This window comes from Aythya ferina (genome assembly GCF_964211825.1).
Source record: "Aythya ferina genome assembly, chromosome: 4".
NCBI lineage: Eukaryota > Metazoa > Chordata > Aves > Anseriformes > Anatidae > Aythya > Aythya ferina.
In genome coordinates, this window is record NC_140300.1 from 42,989,105 (window position 1) to 43,014,848 (window position 25,744).

Below are 25,744 nucleotides of genomic sequence, written 5' to 3' on the forward strand. Positions count from 1 at the left end.
GTGGAAACAGACCTCCAGGTGACAATGATCACCAAGTAAGTGATGTGTTTGCAATTGGCACATGGCAGGAAAAAAGAGAAATGCAGTCTGGAGCAAACACATGGAGATATTAAGCATCACAGTGTGGGGATTTAATATGTGACTGTAGCGTGATTATATGTGGAATAATCGCATTCAGAATATACCATAATGATTTAAAACATTCTGTCTTGATAAAACAAATTTTAGGGAGTGAATCAGCCACTGTCTTGAGAGGTCCTTCAAAAGTAAAAGAAGTCTTTTTTTTTTTTTATGATGATATAAGAAAAAATTAATGCTATAAAAATAGATTAGTTTAGAACTCTCCCTATGAAATTAATACATTCCTGACCAGCACAAGAGTCAGCCCTGTTTTGGGGTATGGGAAGCCTCTGTGTTAATGATCATATACTCTAAAAACCTAAAAGCAATTATACTGAGTCAGACCTTCCTGTCACCTGTGATGATCTGTAACAGATACCTACTGAAGGGTGAAAGGGCAGTATAAGCATACACTTCACTGGTAGACTGACTAAGCCTTCACCAATTTGAGCGGAAAATACGTGTATTTGGAGTAAGTGATAGGTATTTTTCCATGAATTTGTCTTTTTGAACATCTGCAGCCCTTTGGTATTCACTGCATCTTGAGGCAATGAATCCAGCAATCTAAGTGATTGCTAGATTGTGTGAAACTATGCTATGAGTGAGCTTGCCATTTGATAATTTCATTCAATATCCTCTAGTTCTTGTATTAAAAGAGACAGTAAATAATTGTTCCATATTTGCCCTTCTGCTCGTGAGTTTGCCAATGTCAGATGTCTTTTCCAGGCTGACCAATTTGTTTATTTCTATGTTGAATGAAAGCTGTCCTCTGCCTATGATCATCTTTTTGCCCTATTTTGTGTTTTCCTGAGTTCTACTATTATATTTTATAGATGGAAGGGACAAAAGAGAGTCCAACATGACCTAGATGCAGCACCATAATCATAATTAAAACATTTTGTTCTTTATTCCTCTGTAATAATTCCTAACACTGTATTTGTATCATCAAAAGTTAGACGGTTTAAGTCCTTAAAGACGGATAGTGTGAAAAGTCTTCCGGAAAACCAAATAGATTACACCAACATGATAATCCTTCTGAACATGTTCAAGGACACTCTCAGAGACATAATTTTGTAAGCTATAACTTCCCTTCACAACACTTGAGTAGATTTTTCTAAACATAATATTTAGAGATGCAGCCATTAATTCTAGTCTTTGTTACAGTTTCTACTGGTTTGATGAATACTTCAGATTTTTGGTCAATCTTTCCACTCAGAAATCTGTCTCTCTCAATTTCTAGCTGAACATGATGTTTACTATGTATTGTTTCTGTGATATTGAGGCACGTTCACACATACCTACAGCTAAATGCACATTTGCATTTCTTCAGAATATTTAGATAAATACCATCCTGCCTCGTGCTTTATAACCGTCTTGTTGATTTGACCTATAGGCTTTTCCTCCATTTAAATCAGATCTTTAGAACCACTGAAGTCACTTATGATCCAATACAGTGAATGTGGATGCAATGGACTTAGCTAATAGGGATATGACTTCACCTTCCTTAAGCTTCCTTTTATTCCTTCAATGTCTACCAGTCTTCGCTATCTTTCTAGTCTTGATGTGCTTGAAAAAAAAAAAAAAAACCTCTAAACTTCTATGGCATCCTTCATATGGCATCAATTCTCCGTTGGCATAACCCATTATATTTTTCTTACATTATTTGAATTCCACTGTTATGCTGTTCTAATGATCATCTTCCTACCACCAAATTTTTAATATATCTGTTCTGGCAATATCATTGCAGAAACCCAGGTATTCCAGTTCCCCTCTCTCACTGTCTTCTAGCGTTCCTGTATAAACAGTATATGTTTAGTTTGATTTCCCATTTTCAATGGTTTGTTATTCTATTTAAATTATTTGTGTTAAATTTGTGCATTACCTATCTAGTGATACTATTATACGGTGGCTATCATCTTGAAGAACAGAGTATCAGTATGGCCAAGTTAAGTATGTTTAGTAAATAGCTTGAATAAGTGAAAATAAATTGAGAAAATTTTGAGAAAGAAAAGCATCCATTATGTTCTGATCATTTGTCTCTGTTCCAAACAAACACAAAAATACACACGTTGTTGTCTATGTAATGTAAACAGCTCAACATGTGCATGTTAGAACTGACTTGAATTCCATTTCTTAAACTTAATATATTCTGGAAATACATTGTTTAAGAAATAATGTAATTGCACAATTCTGCTGTAAACTTTGCCTGAAAATTGGAAACAAAAACAAGGGTAGATTTTATCATCACTATTGTATAAAATGCATTCATTATATTTTTCCTATGGTAATAATTTCCAGTGTGTATGCACAGTGTTCCAAACTGCCTCTACATGCTCTATGTTTGTGCATGGATACACATAAAGCATACTTATACAGGATTTTGCATCTTTCTCCCAAATAACAAAGACATTTCTCCCTAATGAATTCAATTTATGAAGTGTACTTACATATGTTAAGGATATCTGCTTTTTGAATATTGCAAAAACTGTAACAGTGTATGGTTTTGAAGCTGATTATATAGTTAACGGTCTCTGTAAGAGGAGCTGAATAAAATTTCCAAAAGGAATCAGGTTTGGGATGACAAGGCATGGAAAGATTTGACTACAAAAATATTATTACAGAATCATATAAGTAAATGAAAATAGGGCTTTGCAAGGGAAATATGTAATTTTGAAGACAATTAACATACTCTGTATTCTAGGAAAACTCTAATTGAAAGAGACTTAACTGCTGTTTTACATGCTAAAGTAGATTCTTGGAAGTCAGCTGAAGCTTTCCCTGAAAGCAAGGTAGGAGGAGATACTTAGGAGGTGAGTTGATTTCTTCATTGTCTGAGTGCTTCTTAGAACTGACTTAACCATTTGACTCAACATTCTGTTCTGAATTACATGAAAGCAACTCCCAGACAAATCTACTGGACAGCACACACACCCAGGAGCGCTGGCTCAGAGAACAGGACCCAGCCTGCTGTGATAATGATCCTGTTGTTCTTTGAATGTTCTACAAACTAGAACCTGCAAGTTCAGTATTCCTGCTCCAGGACTGTGAAATATTAGCTGTAGCACACTGACCAGGAGTCCAGGATGACTAATGTGAACTTCTTTTGCTATAGTTTTCTTTGCAACCGTCTATGGATTTCAAAATACATCAGAAGAAATCTCCATCTCTGGTCTTGTAGCTTTGGACTACTTCAAGTACACATGGAACAAACAGTATTACTACCTGGAACATGAACTGAGCTTATGCCAAACTCCAGAAAGCACAGGACTTAGAGGCAAGTGTAGGAAAATAAAGGTGATTATGTACAAAAGCTCCGTTTTCAATGGCATTTGATAAAGAATGCTAAAGTTTGACAAGTTCTAGCAATGGATGAGAATCGAAAAAATAAAAACAATTAAAAAAAAAGCTACACACTTGCTTGGATTCAATTTCGCTAGCTGTGGTACCTAAGTGTTAATTTGGCCCATGACTCCTTTGGTATATTTCTTCTTCTGAGTAATTTGAGTTGAAATACTTCATAGTTATAAAACATTTTGATGTGGTTTCAATTAAATGTAAGTATGACTTAATGTCTGGCAAAATCAAAGCATCCTTACATTAGAATAAACACATATCGTTTATTAAGCAATACTAGCAATATTGCTGCTAAAACAAAACAAATTCTTAAACGGAAAAAAAGCAAAGTTCTAAACCAGTGTAAGACAGAGAAAGAATTTCTTATATTTGTAAGAAAACTGAGGAAAAATATTGCTGGGTTCATTCAGAGGCTAATTTCTATATTCTAAGTATTTTGAAATACTGTATTGCAGCATCTAGCATTCAAAGTTTACTAAAGTTTTGTGGGAAAAGAGCTTTTTGGCAGCATCCCAGTCCATAAGGGTCTGAGAATGATGTGCCAGAAAGACTCAGGAGGCCTAAAAAGCCACTTTAAAATATGGAAGAGGGTTTGTTTTGTTTTGGGTTGTTTTCTTTTTCTTTTTTTTTTTTTTTCTTTTTTTTTTTTTTTCTTCTTCTTCTTTTTCTGTTAGAGGCCCTGTTCAGGGTCTTTTGGTCTGTTTCAGGGATTTGTCTAAGCTGCAACACAAAAGTAAGGAATTCATTACAGGCACTCATAGAGCTTCTAATACTATCATGTTCAAATAACACTTTTGCATTAGAAAAGTTTTGGTTTTATGCGTTTTCATGGCAATTGACAAACTTTTTTTTCCTCCAGTAATAACTAATAGCTATCTATCTGAGATGCATTTAGTGCAAATATTATCCTTCAGTCACGCTACAGCCTATAATGTTGGCAAGGATCAAATCTATTTTCATCTTCATAATTCTTCACATTTCTCTATATCAACATTTCTCAACAAGTAAAAACCTCATTTTTACAACTTTATTCCATAATGACTGACGAGTCATACGCACAAACTGTTACAAATATTTCAGTTAAACATATACATGCCAGTATAACGGCAAAATCAGGCATATACTCTGGAAAGAAAAGCCTATTTACTTTTCTTGTCCTCATTTTAGCAGCCCTTTCAGACACTTAACAGATCACATCTCAAAGCATTTGAATTTAAATCAATTTTAATTAATTCGTTTTAGAGAACTGAGATAGGTATTGACTTGGCAAAAATAGCTGGTTTGATAAATCACAGCAAAAACGCATGGGTACTAAGTATAGTTGGAACTATACACAAAACTTCTCAAAATGTTTCTTCTTCCATTAATATTCAGAGCCTAATTCTGACTTGACTAACACCACAAGGATTTTCCCTTTGATTTCTGAAGAAAAAGATCAGGCTCCAAATATGTTTCTTACCTGGTTGTTTGAAGAACTGATCACAAACATGGAGAGGAATGGAACAGAAAGGAACTGAGGGAGAGAGAGAGAGAAAGAGAGAGAGAAAGAGAGAGAGAAAGAGAGAGAGAAAGAGAGAGAGAAAGAGAGAGAGAAAGAGAGAGAGAAAGAGAGAGAGAAAGAGAGAGAGAAAGAGAGAGAGAAAGAGAGAGTTTGTGTTTGTCCTATCCTATATTAGGGATCCCTATTGCTGAACCTAGGACAGATCTAGAAAAAGACAAAGCACTGCACTCCTAAATATCACATCTGATTTTCATCTTCCTGGCTCACATAATTGAATCCAGAATCCTGTATAGAGAATCTTTTTGCAGTGCATGCAGGAAAGTACGCGCATGTGGAACATTCATAAAAATCATTATGTTCTGTAAGAAGCTAATTAAGTAAGCAGGCACTCACTCAAGAGCACTCTATCCTGGGTTCTAGTCCCAACTCCTCCAAGTATTTTTGTACTTATCCAGGACTATTTCTCTAGTTTCTGTAAAAAATTGACAAGTTACTCTTTCTCACCAATGCATCTTAACTGCAAGACTTAAATGGTGAATAGTGAACATCATTGGAAAGTGAAATTGAAGACTGAAGAATCTTTCCTACATTCTAGAGTCTGCTGCCTGCTGGCTACAGCATACTCCAAAGGAAGGGTTGAGCCCTTTCAGACAGACGAGGGAATTGAACCTGGATCTCATCCACATTTCTGTCTGTTCTAAGCACTCAGCTCCAGTCTGAAGGGAAACAGATTTTTCCACTGTGGGGCCAGCTGTTGCTGCAGGGTCCCAGCCTACTAGGCATCTTCAGAACTCACCTACTGGACTGAACTCTCCAGGGAGACATACAGAGGAATGCTTCATTTCTGGACACATATTGAACGTTAGCTGGGTTAATTAATAGGCTACTCAGCCCTATTAACGCTTAACTACCCTTGAGAGGATGAAAGAGCATTGCTGGAGTGCTCTTTTTATTATGCACCTCGCGATAAAAATGCCTGAGCTTCCACAAAAATGTAGGTACTTTGAGTGTGAAGTGGCAGATATGTAAATACTTTTTAGGACTGCATTTTTGATACAGGGCACTTAAATTCCACCTGACTTCAACATCAGGTGTTTACGTCCTTTTCTGGGTGTCATCCCAGACTAGAATCAACTGCTGAGAAATAATCATAATATCTGCATAAGGCTGATTTTCAGAATGATTTAAATAATTAATCTTCATATTGCTCCTAAACAAATATTATTTCTTTTTCACGTATATATATATCATGTGATAAATTGTCATAGGCTTCAAGTGAATTGGTATCAAAATTAGAATTCTAATGGAAGAATTCTTGGTTCTCAGACGAGAATGCAGTTCCTGCCTCTCAGAAGTTAAGAGCAGAGAGAAAACATGTTCTTCAGATGAAGTAGCTGTTATGCTGACAGGTTTTAATTAGCTACGGAGTTTTTCTCTTTAAATGGTTTATCCTGTGTTTTTGTTGTTGTTGTTGTTTTTTGGTTGTTGTTTTTTTTTTTTTTACTTCCAGAGAATACACAAAATTTTGCAGTGTTAACTTTCACTTCTGGTAGGCCATTAGCATCATCAATAGGTAAATAACTGTGGAAGCATGATTTAAACTTATCTTTAGTAAACTTCACTTTCTGAGTATCATCAGAAGTGATTGGACATACTACATTTAATAGTACACAAGCATGATGCAGTTAAACAATGACAAAAAATTTTTAAAAGGCTTATTAGATCACTTAATTGCTACCACTAATGAAAAGTGTTGTCTATACACAAGTAGGATGTTTTCTCCTTTTGTTGCTGAAGAAAATCCATGATTTTGAATGCCTGCAAGAATTGTCGGTAGGTTGAAAGGACTGCCAACTACCACCCCCTTCGCAGCATTATCTTGGCTTTCACAGCTATAATAGATCCTTCCGTAAATTCTCATGTGTGGCTCACCAATCTACTTGCTACATACACAACTGAAAGAGTATGTTAGCCACTACAAAGTGACAAGTGCCAGAAAAGCCTAACATGAAACAAATTCTAGTTTAAAGTATACAAAAAATATTGTTGTGACAATTGGCAAATTTCAACAACCATGCATCGAATGTTTCCAGGGTAACAATTTTGAGAAGACTACATTTTCATAAACACACATTGTTTTACAACCCATGATTCAGCATAACAACAGATATCCACAAATCTTCGTTGACCACTGTTTGGTACAGGTATACATTTACCACAAGCAACAGAAAAGCAAGAATATATACTGTGATATAGAACACACTTAATTATTTTTGTGTAAAAATGGTGCATGTATTTGCAGATATAGTATGCAAATGATGACTTACCACAGAAACAAAAAGAAAAAACAAACAAAAAAAAACAATAATTCTAATAATAGATATTTAGTAAATTGAATATGGTTGTGGCTGTGACATTCCTTTAATCTCTTGGTACATGTATGACTGTGAAGGATACTTGCATAATAGGAATTTTTTTTCCAATAGATCAAATACCAAATCCCTTTCCTTACAAAAACACGTATTTTGTACTTTTTTTTTTTTTTTTCCTGATATATCCAAATGAGAACACTAGGGTTTTATGTTTACATCACGCTTGAGAATTTTGAAACTTCAGTCTCTTAAATACAGGGGCTTCAATTTTAGACCGACAGCACAACCTAGTGGTTACTCACACTGTTCTGTAGCATTCTGATTACACGATACCTCCTCAGCTGTGCCTACCTAAATAAATTTCACGTGTCCTTCAATGTATGCACTTTCCTTCTTTTCGCTTTATAGAACAACAAAGAATGAAGTTGGGATTTTGGAAGAAAATGTCATTTAATAAAACTGAGATAATTCAGGAACATGGAAGATTTTAAAATTGCTTCTATATACCTTTCAAACAAAACCATATTTCTGAGTATGTATCATTTTAGTTGTTCTTAGCCAGCACATACAATGAAGAACAGTGTAGTTTGTCCTTTCATTTCATTTTCCAATAGGAAAAAATTATCTCTGTTTTTGTTTCATTTTTACCTGACCAGCTTTAACTGGTTAGTATGATTAAAAGGCTATACAAGTTACTAAGTACTTACCTAGTCAATAAAGCTACAAATGTAGTCATCAAAACCACACCTATCATAGTGTTTTGATGTTTTTTTTTTTTTTATTTTGCCAGTCAAGTTTGTTTATTTTGCAGTACAATCAGATAACTGTCTGTTGAAGCAGAAAATAACCAAAATCAAAGAGAATCAAGAGAAGTAAATCAAATGTCACCTGAACATGTTAAAACAGTATTTTTTTAACAGCCAAATTTACAAAACTTTGACTTTTTATGTGGACAGCTGTAAATGATTACTATTTTCATATGGGACATCTACAGAAAATCTTGAAGGTATTGTTCCCCAGGTGAGTTCATAGTTTTGTATAGCTGCAAAATCTTTCAGCATATTTCTCATTCTCTGATCACCGAAATATCAGATTTAGAATGATGGTCTTCTCAGTAGTATCAGATATTTGTCTCTTAAAGGAACAGAACTGTAACTGGAGTTCTGTATCCCTGACAGGCTGTATAGACTGAAAGGCCATTTGCCTGCTGAGCATCCGCTTCTTGCTGTAGAGCAGTTCTCTCTTAAGCCAGGATTAGTCAGGTGGAAGCAGACTTTCACAGCAGGATGAAAGGGACTGTGGATCTGACCTTTCCCTGTGGCTCTTTCCTCATACTTGGGTTCATATATTTCTTTCCCCTTTCTGAATCAGTTTCAGTAACTCTAGAGTAATTTTATTGCCTGAATTTGGGTATTTTGCTCACTGTCAAAATGTTTAAATCATCTTAGTATGAGAAAACATTTTCTAGTACTAATAACAATTCATGTATTTCAGAGAGTATGTTTTCCAAATGGTATGTTGGGACACTCAATATATTTTGCTAAAGCTCAAAAACCAGAACTCAGTTAAGAGTTTCCCTAGTTTTTAGTTTAGCTTCATGGTCTTCTGCTGCTTGACTCACGTTCAATGTACGTTACTGGCAGTGCTAATGTTTCAGTCACGTTGACATTAAAACTGAGATGAAAAGGCAAGTCCCTCCTTTTCTGTACTGCTCAGGAATATACACAGCCCCATATTATTCTCTCCTCTGAAGGGGAGTGAATAAAGAGAGAAATCTCATCAGGAGAAGCTCTGTTAACAATCCCAAATGGGTACATATACTGCATTTTAATGCTATAGCTGAAAGGTAAGAGATGGTAGAGGATTTTTGGTCACAATTCACAAACCTATTTTCTGATTCAGCATTAACAGAAGCTGTAATGGCAAGTACCCCCTAAGCAGCAGTACAGCCTGCCTCTCTACCAGGCCACATCATTTCTTGGAATAACTTAGATAACAGAGTTTGGGAATCCTTGTCATAAACTCAACAGTAACAAATAGGGTTCTAGGTAAAAATCTGTTAACTTCTCAACAAAAAGACATGCAATAGGTAAAGGAGAAAGGAGTTGCAGGTAATGCTGTTCTCTATAAATTTGTACACCTTGGTCAACTTGTCCAACTCCCCTGCTCAAGCAAGGCCACCTAGAGCTGGTTGCCCAAGATGGCTTTTGAGTCTCCAAGGAGGGAGGTTCCAAAACTTCTCTGGGCAGCCTGTTCCATTGCTCGGTCACCCTCACTGGAAAAAAAGGGCTTCCTTAACAAATCATACCAAACGGCCCTCTTTGTTATAGAAACATCACAATGAGTGTTGACTTTTCACCAAGAGGTATACTGAATTAGTTAAAACCTGAATGTCATGTGTTTGTTACTGGGAGTCAAATGTGATAAAATTTTGGAAAGGTTTCTCTGTCACAGAATTCAACAGGATGGAAGATCCTTCCTTTGAGAACCAACAGGCAAGAAGACTTCATAAACATCTTACTGAATTTCCAAATACATGGCATACATTCCTTCCATATTTTAACAAATCACAGGAATGATAGATGTGCCCTTCTGAGGAATTGTGTATGAGGATTATTTATACTCGATTATTTCATGTTCACCACTTCCTTTTACACAGCCCCTTCTTGTTACATTGCTTAATATATTTTGAGACATCATACATAAGTGTATAAAACTCTGCCAGAACTTTGCTAGGCAAATACATGTCCACTCACTGCAACAGGAGCTCACGCTTTAAAATACAAAGCAGCCTAGTGATAGTAAGTAGCTCACAAGTCCTCAGGTAGCTAACAAAAAAAATCTAAGTAATCTTGAAAACAAAGAAGCCACATCTTAAAGTATCACCGAAACTGCTCTCTACAAATGCTTCTGGAGCTGAACAGCCATTCCCTTCAGTGATCATCCACAAAAGAAGCAATAAAGTAATCAGAATGTGATGGCAGCATTTCCCTAAGATCAATATCTTAGAACTAATGACAGCCTTGTGATAGAAGTGTGACAGAAAATTGAAAGAAAAAAGTCTAGTACTGGTAACACTCAAGAAAACATATTGAGTTTTAAGTCTCATTAAGTTTTAATAAAATGACATAAAAATGCATTAGTAAGGTTGCTGGTGTGAGTAACCACCAGAGCAGAGCGTGAACTAATCAGCAGCGCTCTATCAGATGCACACCTCAAAAGGCTGACAGTAACGTTACCACAACACGCAATACAAGAGGGGAAATCAGTGATTTTGACTGTGGAAGAATTTGCGTTTAATCCTGCCCACCCCACAGAGAAATTCTAAGCAGCCAAGATGGACAGCCTAGTTATCACTGAGGGTCAACACTTGTATAATACAAAGTAAGAAAAATGAGGAAGCCTATGAAGCTAATGGCATATAAATAAAAATACAATTCATGAATAAAATATGCCACAGTTTTCCAACAGCAATTATAAAATAGTCTATTTTCTTTGCTATTTTAATTTAGTAAATTATTTATAGGTTTCCATATAGTAAGGAATAATCCCAGTTTATTATGTTTTGACATAACTCTTTTAAATAAATTTGTAATTCATGAGAGCAGAATGTACATAATGATTGACATCAACAGTCAATCAGTCAACACATCGGTCTTTCCAGTAGTGGAGAATGCTACGAGTACAGCTTTTACCTCCAAGTTCTGGAGGGTAGCTTTGTTGCTCCTTTCTCTGCTATTAGAAGCCTCAATATTTAGTGAAGATGAACCCTGTCAGCTCGGTTCTTAGTAGCATTTCACGCACATCCTCTTGCTGAAAACAAGGGGTTTTGTGTGTGTTCTGGAGACAGCACTAGTCCCAAACCATAGTGCTAGTTCACTGAAAACCCATACAACACCTGGAAAAGCAATCTTTTCTCTCACTGCACAATACTTTGAAAAATTATAAATTCATGTGTGAGGATATGAATTTATATAGCTTGTATTTCCTGTGTTGCTGAAACAAGACTGGGAGATAAGAATGTTTATAACTACCATCTCCCCATAATACTACATTTTGAGGGTCATATTATCAACTCACATTCACTTCTGTTACAAAATCATTTTGGTTATGAAGTTATTTCAGGTACGAAAAGGTATTTTGTAGAGACACAACATAAGAATAGAACCTCACAGACAAGAATAGTTCCTCTTTCTGATCAAAATATAAATGAATCTGAGACATGAAGTAGATTCCGAACAAGAAACTTCAATGGTGGGGATCACAGAAACTAACCTGTTCCAGTGCTTAAATATCCCAATTCCCCTTGCTGCAGTTTCAGCATGTTTGTGATATCTACATCAAAAATAATCGAATACAATTTTTATCTTTGTTTACAGATTTATCATGTTTCCTTTAAGCCTTCTCTAACCACAATTATTTTATTATTTCCTGGCAGAATTTGTATTTTAAACTTCCGATCATGCTAGTTGCTTCCCAGTGCAACTGAGACACTTTTTTTTTTTTTGTCATGCGTAGTTGAAAAAACCACAGACTTACTACAGTTAAGTAGAACAGAACGATTGTTTCCCCTCTCCCATGAAAGACATACCTATTTACATATTCTAGCAAAGTGCTGGCATTTTTCCAAGGTGATTGAGCACTACTTGCTCAGTTATTTTGACCTGAATTAGTAGAAAACCTGGTTTCCCTCTACACTGTAAAAATATTATAAGGCCTCAGATTTCTGCTAAAAATATATATCTACTTCTGATATAGTTAGTACAAAAACTTTCTGAAAGTATGCAAAAGAATCTACTTGCAGAAATGCATTTCTTTAACTTTTTTTTTTTTTTTAGGAATTATGTTTACTTACATAAAGCCTTGCTGTAATTTTGTAACAGCTACCACTGGAGAGGGGTGCCCAAGTTAATAACCTTATTACATTTCTTGCATAGAATCAGACTAGCATACCAGTCCCCTGGGGCACCACATGAAATCTGACAGCAGGGCTGAAAATATTTATGAGGTTCTCTAGTCCAACATTCTTCTAATGTAATATTAATTAAAACCAACCCACAGTGACTGACCAGTGAGTATTCTTGTGATAGGAGTATATGTAAAGTGAGGCTCCTTTCCTTCTGGAGGATAAAGGTAAGCATTAGTTGAGCTGCTTCTCCTTTACCAGCCTTCAAAAAACATAAAGGAATGTATGTTGGAGTTTGCTATAGAGGGAGGTCAGGCCAGCAAATACAATTTAACACAACTGTGTTAAATTTTTCTTTCTAAGAAATCTGATTATAAAGAAACCTGACTTGTTCTTGTAAAGAAGTCTACCTTGGAACCTGAGGCAAACACACAAAATACGAGTAAACAGAAAAAAGACCAGATAAACTGAAAACAATGATTTCAAGTCTGTTAAGTGTTGAAATTCTCCTCAAGGATTTTTTAGGTCAGTTAGTGCTGTAGAAACCCCAAAGTACCAAAAACAATTCAAGAACAAGGAACATCACTAAGAGAGCATCTCTTGGCTTGATATTCTTAGGGAAGTTAAAAACAAAACAACAAAACTAAACAACAGTGCTTTGCTTTCAGTGTACCAGTTACTGGAGAAACTTAAAAAAAACCAAAATGTTTTGTAAACAATGTGCTTATTCATTAATGATATAAAATGTTTCCCGTCATTTTAGATATATTATTTACAGATAAGTTATTGTTGTTATTCCTAGTATTTCAGCATTTGTGTTGTCTGCTTTTCTGGAAATGCTGGAAATATTTGCTTTTATGTCTGTAACACGCTTAAGAAAAAGTATTTATATTTAGGTACTTTTCATTATTCACTGTGACTGAGTTTGTAGCTTCTGATGGACATACTTCTTGTACCATCAAGAATTTGTTACGTACCAAGACCAAAGGTTTTGCAGAATAGGCACCTGAGCACTAATTTGGTAATAAAATACAGAAATGTAGTATTTCAGCTCAAAACAATATGGGAAGAATTACTTAGTGGCAGTTATCAGTGAACAATACTCTGTTCACAAGTCTACCATAACCTTGAGCAAATTCTACTGAATTTTTATCTGTAATGCAGAGATGATCGTTCAGTTTCTTTAAACTGTTTTTCATCCTTAAACATTAAAACTAAATTTGCAGCTAATTCATTGACCAGTAGAAAAATTTAGAAATGGCAATTGAAATATCAGGCTTTTTACTTAATGTGGTCGTGGCTAACTAATTCAGATCATTCTTCTAAATTCTGCATAATGGAAGGAAAGGGAAGTGGTAAGCTAAGGGAAATGGATGATAACCAGGCAAAAAAGAAAGGACCACAGGACCCTGCCCTCACTTGTAGAGGAGCCTACCAGCTACTGAGGGTATCACTACTAATTTAGCTTGCTTTGCTCCTCCTAAGACAATTGGATGGGGAAGGAAAATTTAACAGCCCATTATCAGAGTCTCCATTTCTGGCTAAACCAACATAGTTTGGCCGTTGGCTTTGGGGACGAATTCAGCCACATCTTCATCTCCTTGGAGGAGATGAGGAGCTGTTGCTTCGGCAGCTTAGAACTGAAATGCCAAAGAACTGAATGCTTCTGGCTGAGCTGAGCTGAGGCCTCAGCTGGGTGTCCTCATGAACTATTAGGTGCCACAGCTGTGGAGCATGGCAAGGGCAAAGAGAGGTCTTGGGAACAGGCCTCCAGCCCCACACTACTGGTTATGCTGATTCTGGGAGCAGTCTGACAAGTTTTAAGGATTTTGCCATTTCCTGAATAGGAATTTTCCTTTCAGGTTGCATCTATCCAATGGAAATACATTTCCAGTTACTTCGATGATACAGAATATTGTGAATATTTAGAGAACCACATAGCTTCGCTGTTTCAATAAACGTCTGGGGCATTGGTAAGTTAAGAATGGAAAGCCTGGGCAAACAATTGCTGCAGAGATTTAAAAAAAATATATTAAAAAAATCAGTGATTTACACAGAGAGACCCACGTCAGTGTTCCTCAGTACCTCATCCTCCACGTGGCTCCTTGCAGCTCACGCTCCTTACTCACACCTCAAGCATTTGAGAGTCTGCTTTGGGCTCCTGCTGAGGACTTAGAGCTGCCTTTCCCTGGGACGTTTGGTCCTCACACAGCTCAGCACCAAGCCCCGCGCCCTGTCAGCCCTCACGAGGCTCAAAGCTTCAAGCCTGAACGGCAAACGCTTGAAGCTCAGGGTGCATTTCGTGTCACTCGGGTGCGCTGCGGGGGCGTCGCCTCAGGACCCTCAGTGGCGGGAAGAGCGGGATTAGCGGAAATAACTGACGGGGATAACGGCACTAACGGTCCTCGCCGCGCGCGCCCGAGCGCACCTGCCACCGGCGCGCGCCTGAGGGCTGCGGGAGGGCCCATTGCTGCCGGCTGGGGGGGGAGGGGGGGGGGTGGGTGTCGAAGGGGGGCGGGGAGTTGGTGGAAGCAACCATTCATCGGGGCCGGGCGGCCGTGACGGGCGTGGCGAGCAGCCAATGGGCGCCGGGATGGGCGAGGAGGGGGCGAAGCCGGAAGCGGGGCGGGGCGGAAGTGTGGCGGCGGGGCGGGCAGGGCAGGAGCGGGCCGGGCAGGGCCGGGCTCTGTCGCGGTCGTGTCGCGGTCGTGTCGCGCCCTGTCGCGGCGCCGCCCTGCCCCCGTCCCCTGTGGGCGCGGCAGATGAGGGCTGGCGGCCATGCCGTGCACCTGCGGCAACTGGCGGCGCTGGATCCGGCCGCTGGTGGTGCTGCTGTACATCGTGGGGCTGCTGGTGGTGGTGCCGCTCTGCGTCTGGGAGCTGCAGAAGCTGGAGGTGAGCGGCCGGCGGGGCCGGGGCGGGGAAAAAACACCTCAACCTGTACCAAATACACATCTTAACACTCAACATTAACCACAAAACCCACATTTTGTTATTATTACGCTACCAACACTTCAAAAAACCCAAACATTTTTCACGCTATCCTACCAGTACTTCAAGCTCTTAACGCCAAACATTAACTTCCCGCTCTTCTCTTCCTCCTCAAGGTTGGCATCCACACCAAGGCATGGTTTATCGCCGGGATATTCCTCCTCATGACCATCCCCATATCTCTCTGGGGAATACTGCAGCACCTGGTGCACTACACGCAGCCTGAGCTGCAGAAACCGATAATAAGGTAGCATTTCATCCTTTGCCTCCGCCGCAGGTGTTGGATTTGCTTCGGGTTAGAAGTACGTCTAGTAATTGAATGTTCTTTTGTTGTTGTGACAGGATTCTGTGGATGGTGCCGATATACAGTTTAGACAGTGTAAGTGTCCTCTTGCTGGAAACAGCCCCGTAAAACTGTTTGCTGCGGGAGTGAGGGAAAACGGTGTGACAGCAGAGACAATGCTGCATGGAGAGCCGCGGTCCTAGAAACTTCTCTTCACTGCTGTTTACAGAGCACATCAGAAGCGTAGTTCTAACGATACCACGTGCTTGTCGTGGATCTTGTGGGATTACTTTTGCAACCCCATCTTAACCCTCTCAGTTGTTGAATATCCTTTATGACCGATGTAGAAATGGGGATAAGTGCTTGCTTTTGGTCCTTCCACCTTCAGTAACAGCTGAACTGGAAACCTCTTGACCAGATACACTCAGTGCTCTTAGATGCGCTTAGTGCTTACATTCTTCCTTATTGCGTCAGGGGATGAAAGACAAGATCCCAGAAAAAAATCTACTTCCCAATACTTCTATATGACGGGTTCTGCCATACCTGAGTGTGCCACCTGTGGCTCCATGCATAGAGATGACTTGAGTTAGAGTTAAGCAGCATACTAAATGTGTGGATTGTACAGGACGTGTGTTTACATGTTGTCATCACCTCCTGGCGTTGCAAGTACTTACATTTACCCCATAAAAGATAGGTTTTCAGGAACTTTTTTTTTCCAAAGAGTGGGATTTAGTGACTGGGGAAAAGGAGGGTAGAGGAGGCAACACTATTTGTCCCACACGGGGAATATCAACTACCTCAGACTGACATTTCAATTTCAAGCGCATAAATTTTCTTTGGAAGTAAAATGCCAGCTAATTACGTGAGCTCTAGCCAGGGCCCAAGGGCATTTCTGACAGGTATTTAAAGATTTCCCCAAACTCTGGGATCTGGGTGTTGCTCCAAGTATGGTGTTCTCCTAGAGCACAGAATCTGAGCTGAACATAAAATTCTCTTCTCAGATTCAAACAGTTTGTGATGCAGCATCACATGTTCCACAAAGACGTTGCCATCTCTAGTATTTCTGAACTGCAATGAGGATGCCAAGCATCTTCCTGAAGTTCTAATAAGAAGGTCTGAGAAGGCACAGCATTCACACCACTACAACCTAGGGAAGCACAGTAAACTCAAAATACCTGCCTCTGTTTGGGAGACAAAACACAAACCAATAAAGTGAAATAAACCACTTGCACAGGCTGCACTTAACAGTTCAAGAACAGAGTAATACTCGAATAAAAATAAAAAATGGAAAGCTCTGGCAGCTGATCCATAATTAGAGTTTTGTCAGACAAAAACAAAAAGCAATTTTCTGCCTGAAATGCTTAGGTTGGAGGGATGACTGACTACCACTTGAAAGCTAATCAGCTGCTGTCTTCGTATATTTTGCAAACATTTATGCATTACATAGGAAATGAACTTTGTACCAAAGGACTACAAAGTTAGTTTTCACATCGATATTGACAGGAACATGCAGATTTCAGGAAACTGTTTCTTGTCTCCTCCTGATGGGAATAGGTCATGCATGGGGAACCATCTCCATAGTTAATTTTAAATTGAAGACTGCGTTGTGTTGGCAGAGATAGAGAGCACCTCTCGTGCAGTGCTTTAAGCCTGCTTCCATTTCAAGCAGCAGAGATGCAATCTGAAGTTCCACTTGTATTTTTACAATACGCTATTTTCTAGCTGTAGCATCACACTCTTATTAGACAAAAACTGCAATTTTGTTTTACTTGTTGCCTCGTGAAGTGCGGCTGGCTGACCTAGGCAGGCAGTGTTATCATTGGAATCGCTTTTGCCTTACTTGCACGTAACCTTTTGTGTACCTCTCTTCTTGCAGTGGATAGCTTTGAAATACCCCAACATTGCAATATATGTGGATACATGTCGAGAATGCTATGAAGCTTATGTCATCTATAATTTTATGGTTTTTCTTTCAAATTACCTAACCAACCGGTATCCAAACCTTGTATTAATAATAGAAGCGAAAGATCAGCAGAGACATCTGCCTCCCCTGTGCTGTTGTCCATCGTGGGCTATGGGAGAGTGAGTATATAATAGCACCTTACAATTCTAAGCTGTGTAATCAGATACAAACGTTTTAATATTTAGTAATATAACTGTAGTTGTTGCTTGTCAGTGGTCTGCTTGTGGTTTGCACGCATTTCATTTATCAGTGATGAAATCCTACTGAAAGCAGCTGTGCACATGTTTTGATCTAGCTGTAAAACATGCTAGATATCACATGTAGTTACTAACATACATTGCTCTTCAACATCACCTGATGTGGGAGAACACTTTGATATTTTGAAAAATATTGGAAAAAAGTCTCTTGGAATTTGCTTCTTTTTCTGTCGTAGAATGTTTGCCACAAACCTCATGTCGACTCGGTGACGCCATATAACATACTGCTTTTACTTCCTCACCTGAGGGAGGAAAGAAAATCCATATGCCCATGAGCTGCTTGTTTCTGCGTATTTACTCTGATGAGCAGCATAATAAGTTTTCCTTCTCTCTCAAGAGATTTTGATAAAGCTGCTTTAATGTTAAAGACAAACTATGAATGTAATTCCAAAACATCCATAAACCAAGTGGAAATTTCATCCTCTGTTCAGCCCAGACAGAATTTTTCCATGGCTAGAAGTGAATCACTGAGTATTTTCTTTTATGTATCTATAAAGGTCTGTTCCATTGTGCTTATACGCACTGTAAACTGTAGCATCTGAAGTCCTGGAAGTAAGCTATGGTGAAATTACTGTGAAATAGCGAAACCCCTGAGAACAGGACATTTCCACAAGTGAATTGTCTTTAAATTCTTGTACAATGAATTTTTTGTTTCTCTTGCAGAGTTTTATTATTTAGATGTAAACTGGGTGTTTTGCAGTACACTGTTGTCAGACCATTTACCACCATTATTGCTTTGTAAGTACGCTCATAAATAATTAACCTTGGTCTTCAGAATGTAATTTTGAGTTACACTGGAAACAATTTTCATGCCCTTTGCATTGAATCAATGCAGTTTGAAAGCAACCTAGTTGTGCTACCTTCTAAATGGGTCCCGGCAATTTGCATCAGCCTTTGGTTTCTTTATGGCTTCTATTGCAAATGACTATTTGCAGAATTGAAATAATAAATAGTTAATGACTGCTGCTGGAAGAAGTGGGGGAAGATGTAAAGTACTGTTTATGTGGGAAAGATGTTTTAGAGCACCAATCTCTTAATTCTAGAGTCGTCTTTTCCTCCTACTTCTTCTGTGTTTTTAATGCCAAGTTTCACATAACTTTTAAAATTTTACTAAACTTTGCAGGTGATAAGCCTGACTGTGTGCTGTTGTACATATCATATGATTTCTTGTTGTAAAGGAATAGCAGGCAGTTCTGCATGTTGATGTTTAAAGCTTACTTTCATAAACTTTGTATTGATGATCAGTGCTGTTAATTCTGTGGGCCTGTGAAAAAGTTGTTATTTACAAAGAATATCTGTGTAAATAAATATCCCATTCAGCAATGGGATATGTTAGCCCTGCACTTTCAATCTTCTTTTTTGGGCTAAAAATAATAATAATAATAAAAAAAAAAAAGATGTAAAAAAAGATGTACCTATATATATTATGATATTCAAACATTGTTTCTTCTGAGAAAAATACAATATAAACTTAATACACTGTTGGAAAGTGATTCTTGTGCAGACCCCATTGCTCATATGTTAGTACCAAAACAGATTTTGGATTCATTCTAACAGTTGATTGATGTGATGAAGGTTTAGCATTTCAAGAAAGTGTTAGTGTACTATGTTGTGATTAATTCTAAAAATTCTTTCAGAATTTGTGAGCTAGTGGACGTGTACGACGAAGGAAACTTCAGCTTCAACAATGCTTGGACTTACTTGGTTATACTAAACAACATGTCACAGCTAGTGAGTATCAGAAGTATCTCTTTTGCTCTTTTAAGTCATGTTAGTATTATGTAATTCTTCTTATGTGAACTCTTGAGAGTAACTGCATGAATGTCTGGTAACTCTTACATGTAGAATATTTCACACTAATTCTTGTTCTTCTTACCTGTTAAAAACTGTGTACAGAATGCTAGGACAACAGTCTAAGATTTTACTATTTTGACTTCTAAGCTCAATAAATCACTAAGTGTCCCACCTCTCTACCCCAAACTACTTGATGAAGTTGTCAGACCCCAGGCATGCTAGAGCTGCAGACCTTTCCCCTCTGCAGATGCCAAGACTCCACTCAACCTGCTAGCTGCCTCCCAACACACATACAGAAAATCCATGTGGCTTTGTTAAAAATACTATTAAAAAGCTTGTAGTAATAGCCTTGACAGAAAAAACAGAAGCCATGCACACAGTGCAGAGATGCTAGCCTAACACCTAGTCTTTGAAGGAAAAAGACTGCATAATTATAAGGTTCTCTTGTCTCTCTAGCCAATATTGGATTTTAAGGAAAAGGGATACTCAGGAGTCTGTGGCAATTTAGCTTTTAATTTGAACTTACCCCTAAGAGACTTGGAACGTGTACGTTTTAGAGGGGGGAAGTTGTTCAGTGTGAAAGCCCCTGACTGCAGTAGCCAGAAGGCTGTTGGCTCAGCTGCCACGTGCTGGGGAAAGGGTAAGATGTCAGCCTGTAGGCCTGGAAATTTCATCTTGGAGGTCAGAGAGAGCATTTGGTGGCTGGCTGGGAGAGTGGAGGAATCATTTGCTGCTTCACCTAGAGCATGTTACATGTGAACTGCTGCAGCACCTCTGGCAACAGCAGCCGATACCATAACAGCATGACGTCCCATCTGATCAGGGTGTCCTCTGGCTGCCACAGCTGTGTTTGTTGGGTGACTGTTAGAGAATGAACTGTAACTGCTTTCTGCTGTGACAGCAGTCCCAGCAGCAGCACATGCTTCTCTGTGTCCAGGGTGACACGATTGCTTAAAAAAAAATGCAGTAATAGGCTAGAAGAATGTCCATGAAAAGGGGAGATCAATTACTTTTGTTTGGCTATACATTAGTTTGATTGCTTGCAGTTCAGATTGCTCAGTTTTGCAGTGAAAGTTGTATTCCTTTTCTCTTTTCTCACAGAAACAACCTTTCAGGCATCCTTAACAGCAGCCTGAAAGAACACCCACTTTTTCTGCCGTTTTCTGTAGTGTTGCACGTGGCATTGAAAAGATCTTATGGGAGCTTCCTATGCCTTGTTTTACTTTGTAGACAGATGAGCTCAGTCTTTGTCTGACAATTTGATACACTTCAGAAACATAATTTTAGGCAAAAAATAATAATTCTGCTTTAACACAGTGAGGACAAGGATTCAATAAGTCCAGAATTTCCTTTCTAAAATAGCTTCTTAAGCTTGCATTATACTGTGGCATTTTTGGAACTGAAGAGGTGCTGTGAAACATCTCAAAAGAAACAAGGATTTCAAAGATTTTAAAGCTTTTCTTCATTTCTTTTCCTTGTTAGTTTGCTATGTATTGTCTGGTGCTGTTTTATAAAGTACTACGTGAAGAACTGAACCCCATCCAACCTGTTGGCAAGTTCCTTTGTGTGAAGATGGTAGTTTTTGTGTCTTTCTGGTAAGTGAATTGTTTACTCATTACTTCTTGCTCTCATAGTGGGGTCACTGAAGAACAGAAAATGCTGGATTGGCATCACTGAGGTTAGAGGCTCCAGAATGTCTAGCCACAATATTGGTGAACTGCTGCAAGGGGAAAAGGATACCAGTATTTTGGACACAGCTGTCTCGTTCACTTGACATGAGTTCAGACTTGATGTTTTGTAAGGTGACTCTCAAGAACATAATTTATTTTAGAATCCTCACTTTCAGTTATTTCATTTTTTTGGTAACTTTTCAGTTATTTTCCGTATATTTTTAAGCATTGCTTACACTTAGCTGCTAATGAGTGAATGCATTTGACTAGTTGACCGTCACTCTGTGGGCTGCTTTAATATCCTGATAGAGAAGCAATTTGTTCTAATAAAGACCTGAAACAACAAACTCTTCTTTAGCTGTCTTTTCTGTTGGTCTTTAGGACCATGGTTGAATGATGTTTTCCTTCAAGCCCATTTCACTTTGTTTTAATTCTTTTAAAGCCTAAATATAAAACTATCAAGTTTTTTTTTATAAGATTCTTGCTACATACATACATACATATGTATACATACAAACATGCATTGTTTACCAGATTTGCTGGGTGGTTTGTTGGCACTGCTGTTACAACAATAATAACAATTAATAATCTTTGCAGGCAAGCTGTGCTTATTGCACTGCTGGTGAAAGTTGGTGTTATTTCTGAGAAACGCACCTGGGAGTGGCAAAGTGTGGAAGCTGTAGCTACAGGCCTACAGGTAGGAGCAGATTATTATTTCATAGGAGAAATTGCTTTATGTAGGCTGATGTAGCTGATTTCAAGCAAATGCTGTCATACCTTAGTGAATTATTTAAAAGTTGGACCAAGTTTCAGCTGGTCACCCAAGTAAGGTTTCTACTCACTACTTCCATATCCATGTGATGTGTGAGAGGAGTGCAGCCCAGTTAAATAGTTCTGTTGGATATCCTTGTGATTGTTCCTGAAAGGGCACATTATAAAGGTACTTTTCCACTTTTCACAAGTCGGTCTGTCCAGCAAGGACTTGTTCCAGTACGTATGTAGTACGTGTGGCGCTCTGACATCTGCCAAAAACATCCCATCTCCAGTGAAAAAGTAGCTGATGTCAGCATCCCAATGCCATTGCTATCAGTCTTTAAATGGTAGAAGAAACTTGGGAGCTCTTTTTCTCTAGTTATGAATGATCAGTATTAATTAATACCTCTCTCCTTGTTTCAGGATTTTATCATTTGTGTTGAGATGTTCCTGGCTGCTATTGCACATCACTACAGTTTCTCCTATAAACCTTACGTTCAAGAAGCTGAAGAAGGGTCATGCTTCGACTCTTTCCTTGCAATGTGGGATATTTCTGATATAAGGGCAGATATATCAGAACAGGTTCGAAATGTTGGTGAGTAACAGACAGATTTGTATGATCTGTTAACAGTGTATGCATTTTTCCAGCTTCATTTTGTACTATTAGCCATCTCTATAGTACATTGAGAACATCCCATACAAAATTCATGGCAGCTGCATCCCTAAAGGAATTCATAGGGTATCTGGCACTTTGCTCTTCCCACTAATCCTGTGAGTTGAGTGTCTAGTTCCTAATTTTTCTTTTAAATATACACATCTCAGCATGAGTTTCAGATGTTTTAGGTAGAACAGAGGGGGATGACTTCCTTCCCTGCCCTCCCCCGCAATGGAAAGACATCTTTTTATTGACTGAAGATAACAATGCTCATGTAAAACTCTTCTAAAACAAAGACTAATCTTCTAATTTAACGTGGCTATTTTAAAGTTCGTGTGTTTGAAGACCTTGATATATCACTGTAAGTGCTAAAATGCATTTTCATTTGGCATTATTCTAGGAAGGACGGTTCTGGGCCAGCCAAGAAAAATATTTTTTGCTGAGGATCATGAACAAAACGAGCATACAAGTTTACTGTCTTCATCGACTCAAGACCCTATTTCCGATGCTTCTTCAATGCCATCTTCACCCATGGGTCATTACCAGGGGTTTGGACACACTGTGACACCTCTCACAACACCGACGACGGTTCCTGCAGTTGATGGTATTTATAACAGTCGTGCTCTTCGAGATACTAAGCAGTCACCTGAACTAGAGCGCAACTTATTAGAAAAAGCTTCGGATAGAAGTTAGACTCGTCTTTTCTTTGAACGCGCCAACGAGTCTGTTGTGTACTTGCCCCACACCTTCTGTTAGCATATGCTATTGGCGATGGAAGCCGAGTAGCTTGGAACAGACACTGCACGGACAGGAAGAGGATATGGCTGTAACTGACATCTTAATTCTGAGTCTATAATGGATGTATCTGACTGCCCTGTGAATACAAAACATGCATACTGTAAAAATTTCTGAAGAAACCTAAGAATCAACTCTTTAAACGGTTAAATGTTTATATATCTGTTACACGGTATGGCAAAACTACACTGACTTCTCTTAATACAAAAGAAACTTGAAAAATACTGTGCTCTTCTAGACGTGAACTGTAAATACTACTACTGGGGGAAATGTTAATTTCAAGAATGTAATTTAAGGAGGTCAGCAGCAAAGACTCCTTACGTTGGTTTTGGTTGTCCTGTTAATGATAGGACAAGGCTGAACGGTGTGTGGATGACATGGTAACTTCTGTGCACATGCCATCTTCTTCCCTTTCCTGCATAGCTAAATAAAATTCCTTCATGAAGGTAATTACAGAGCATCTGTAAAGAATCCATAAAGAAAAAAACCAACAACATTCCCTATAGGTCTTACCACAAATTTCCATGCCCAGAACATACGGTTGGCATATCTCCTGTTCTTCTAGCTTGTAATTTGTTAGTCTTTTACATTCAGAATAAACAGCCAGGAAGATAGGTTTTGAATTAATAACTTACACTTGACTGCTTTTTTCCTATCCTTCTAAAATGGTTACTACCATAAAATATTTAGGTGGGGAGGGGAAAATAAAGAATGTCAAAAATTAAATTGAAAACAAAACTTACTTCTTTATTTTTGGCTGCAATAAATTCTTTAACACTTAAATTTTCTTAAGCTGTTAAAACTTAACATCGTAACGTGTCTGTAGTAATTTGTATTCATAAATTTGTGTCTGTGATTACTGTACTATGCTTCTAGTATAGCCTGTTCAAATGTAATAATTGATTTGTGTGCCCCCTCAGAAGAGACCTTTGTTAAGGTAAAATTAAGTAGCTAGTTAAATCTGGAGTTACTGGATCATTAAATTTCAGACCAAGGAAAAAAAAAAACTTTTATCAAAACGTTTTAACATTTTACAAACTGAGAAAATCAGTTTTTTTATCCCATTACCAGGTTTTTATTACTATTGCATGTTTGCTGTCTGACAGACGTAGAGCATTGCCATTAAGTGATATCTGATTTTTTTTCAGCATTGTTAGCGTTTACCAGATAAATGCTTAACTTCTGGCTGTCAGTGAACTCATCTTAAGTGCTTATTTTGCAGTACTAGTGTGATGTAAATACTGCGCCTTACTCACTAGGCTGCGCATTTTATAGTTGACTGTACTTGCTGTATCTGAAGCTAGTGGGAAAGTGCAAATCATACTTTTCGATTGCCAAGTCATTGCCTTTGTTGTAAATAAGCAATTAAAGATTTTATTTAAACTGTTCATTTTCTTTCAACTTGATTTACTGCTAGTACTTATGAGTGTGAATGACAAATTAAGACAACCCTCCTTTTTGCGGAGGAATGGGATCTTGTATATAAGTAGTACATGTAGTTTCACTATTTTAAGGTTTATATTGAAAAGAGAAGCCCTGTTTGGAGCTTAGCAGAATTACTTACATGTATTTGTGCGCGAATTCTAGGCCCCTTTATTGTCATAGATGTGTTCTAAGAAGTAATTAAAAAAACAACTTGTAAAAGCTTGCAAGGCCTGGGGGCTTCTTTGCTCACTATGGCTACTACTCTTAATTTCTTGCACGTGCACAGGATTTCTACCAATGCTCATTTTTACCCAGCTAAAGAATGAGAACTGCTGGGAGTGCCTCGTAGAATCATTTCGGTTGGAAAAGACCTCTAACATCATCCAGTGCAACCATTAAGTAACAATTATGCTCTAGCTTTTTAAAGCAACAACCGTATATATATTTTTTTTTAACAGTTGAGGTTATATCTGTTAGGTATAAATAACCAGGTATGGTAACAAGGTAGGGATGTGGAGAGCAAAGCAACTAGTTGAGTGTCTTAGTGACTTTCCACAGCATTCCACTTGTTGTGAAAATTAAGAATTGCCTAGCTTTCCAGAATTATGTTAAATTCAGCTATTCCATTTTAGGTGCACACTACTCCTGCATTTTAGGTGGAAGGAAAGTTAATTTATCAACGCAATAGCTTTCAGGGTCATACCTTTCAATTAACAATTGCTGTTGAATTTAAATAAAAAATAAAATCTGTGACACCTGTCTTGTCATCTGAAAACTTAACTACAAGAGGTTATGTTGTAACATGCTATCAAGTTCATGAACAAGGTCATTCATGAGTAGTCCTTGTTTTCATTGACAGTATTTGTCCCTCCCTTGTTTCAGAACATACCTGATCTGTTCTCAGC

General features: G+C 38.1%; 1 protein-coding gene across 1 annotated transcript; it reads left to right on the forward strand.

Moving 5' to 3' along the window:
* Positions 1 to 14,910: 14,910 nt before the first annotated feature.
* TMEM184C (transmembrane protein 184C) lies at positions 14,911 to 24,802 on the forward strand. The gene is made up of 10 exons (XM_084516882.1): positions 14,911 to 15,148; positions 15,361 to 15,491; positions 15,587 to 15,623; positions 17,404 to 17,609; positions 18,411 to 18,485; positions 19,385 to 19,478; positions 21,024 to 21,136; positions 21,809 to 21,908; positions 22,388 to 22,559; positions 23,020 to 24,802. Exons 1-10 carry the CDS (start codon positions 15,032 to 15,034, stop codon positions 23,310 to 23,312), a joined length of 1,338 nt encoding a protein of 445 aa, XP_084373008.1. The 5' UTR covers positions 14,911 to 15,031; the 3' UTR covers positions 23,313 to 24,802.
* The last annotated feature ends 942 nt before the right edge of the window (positions 24,803 to 25,744 follow it).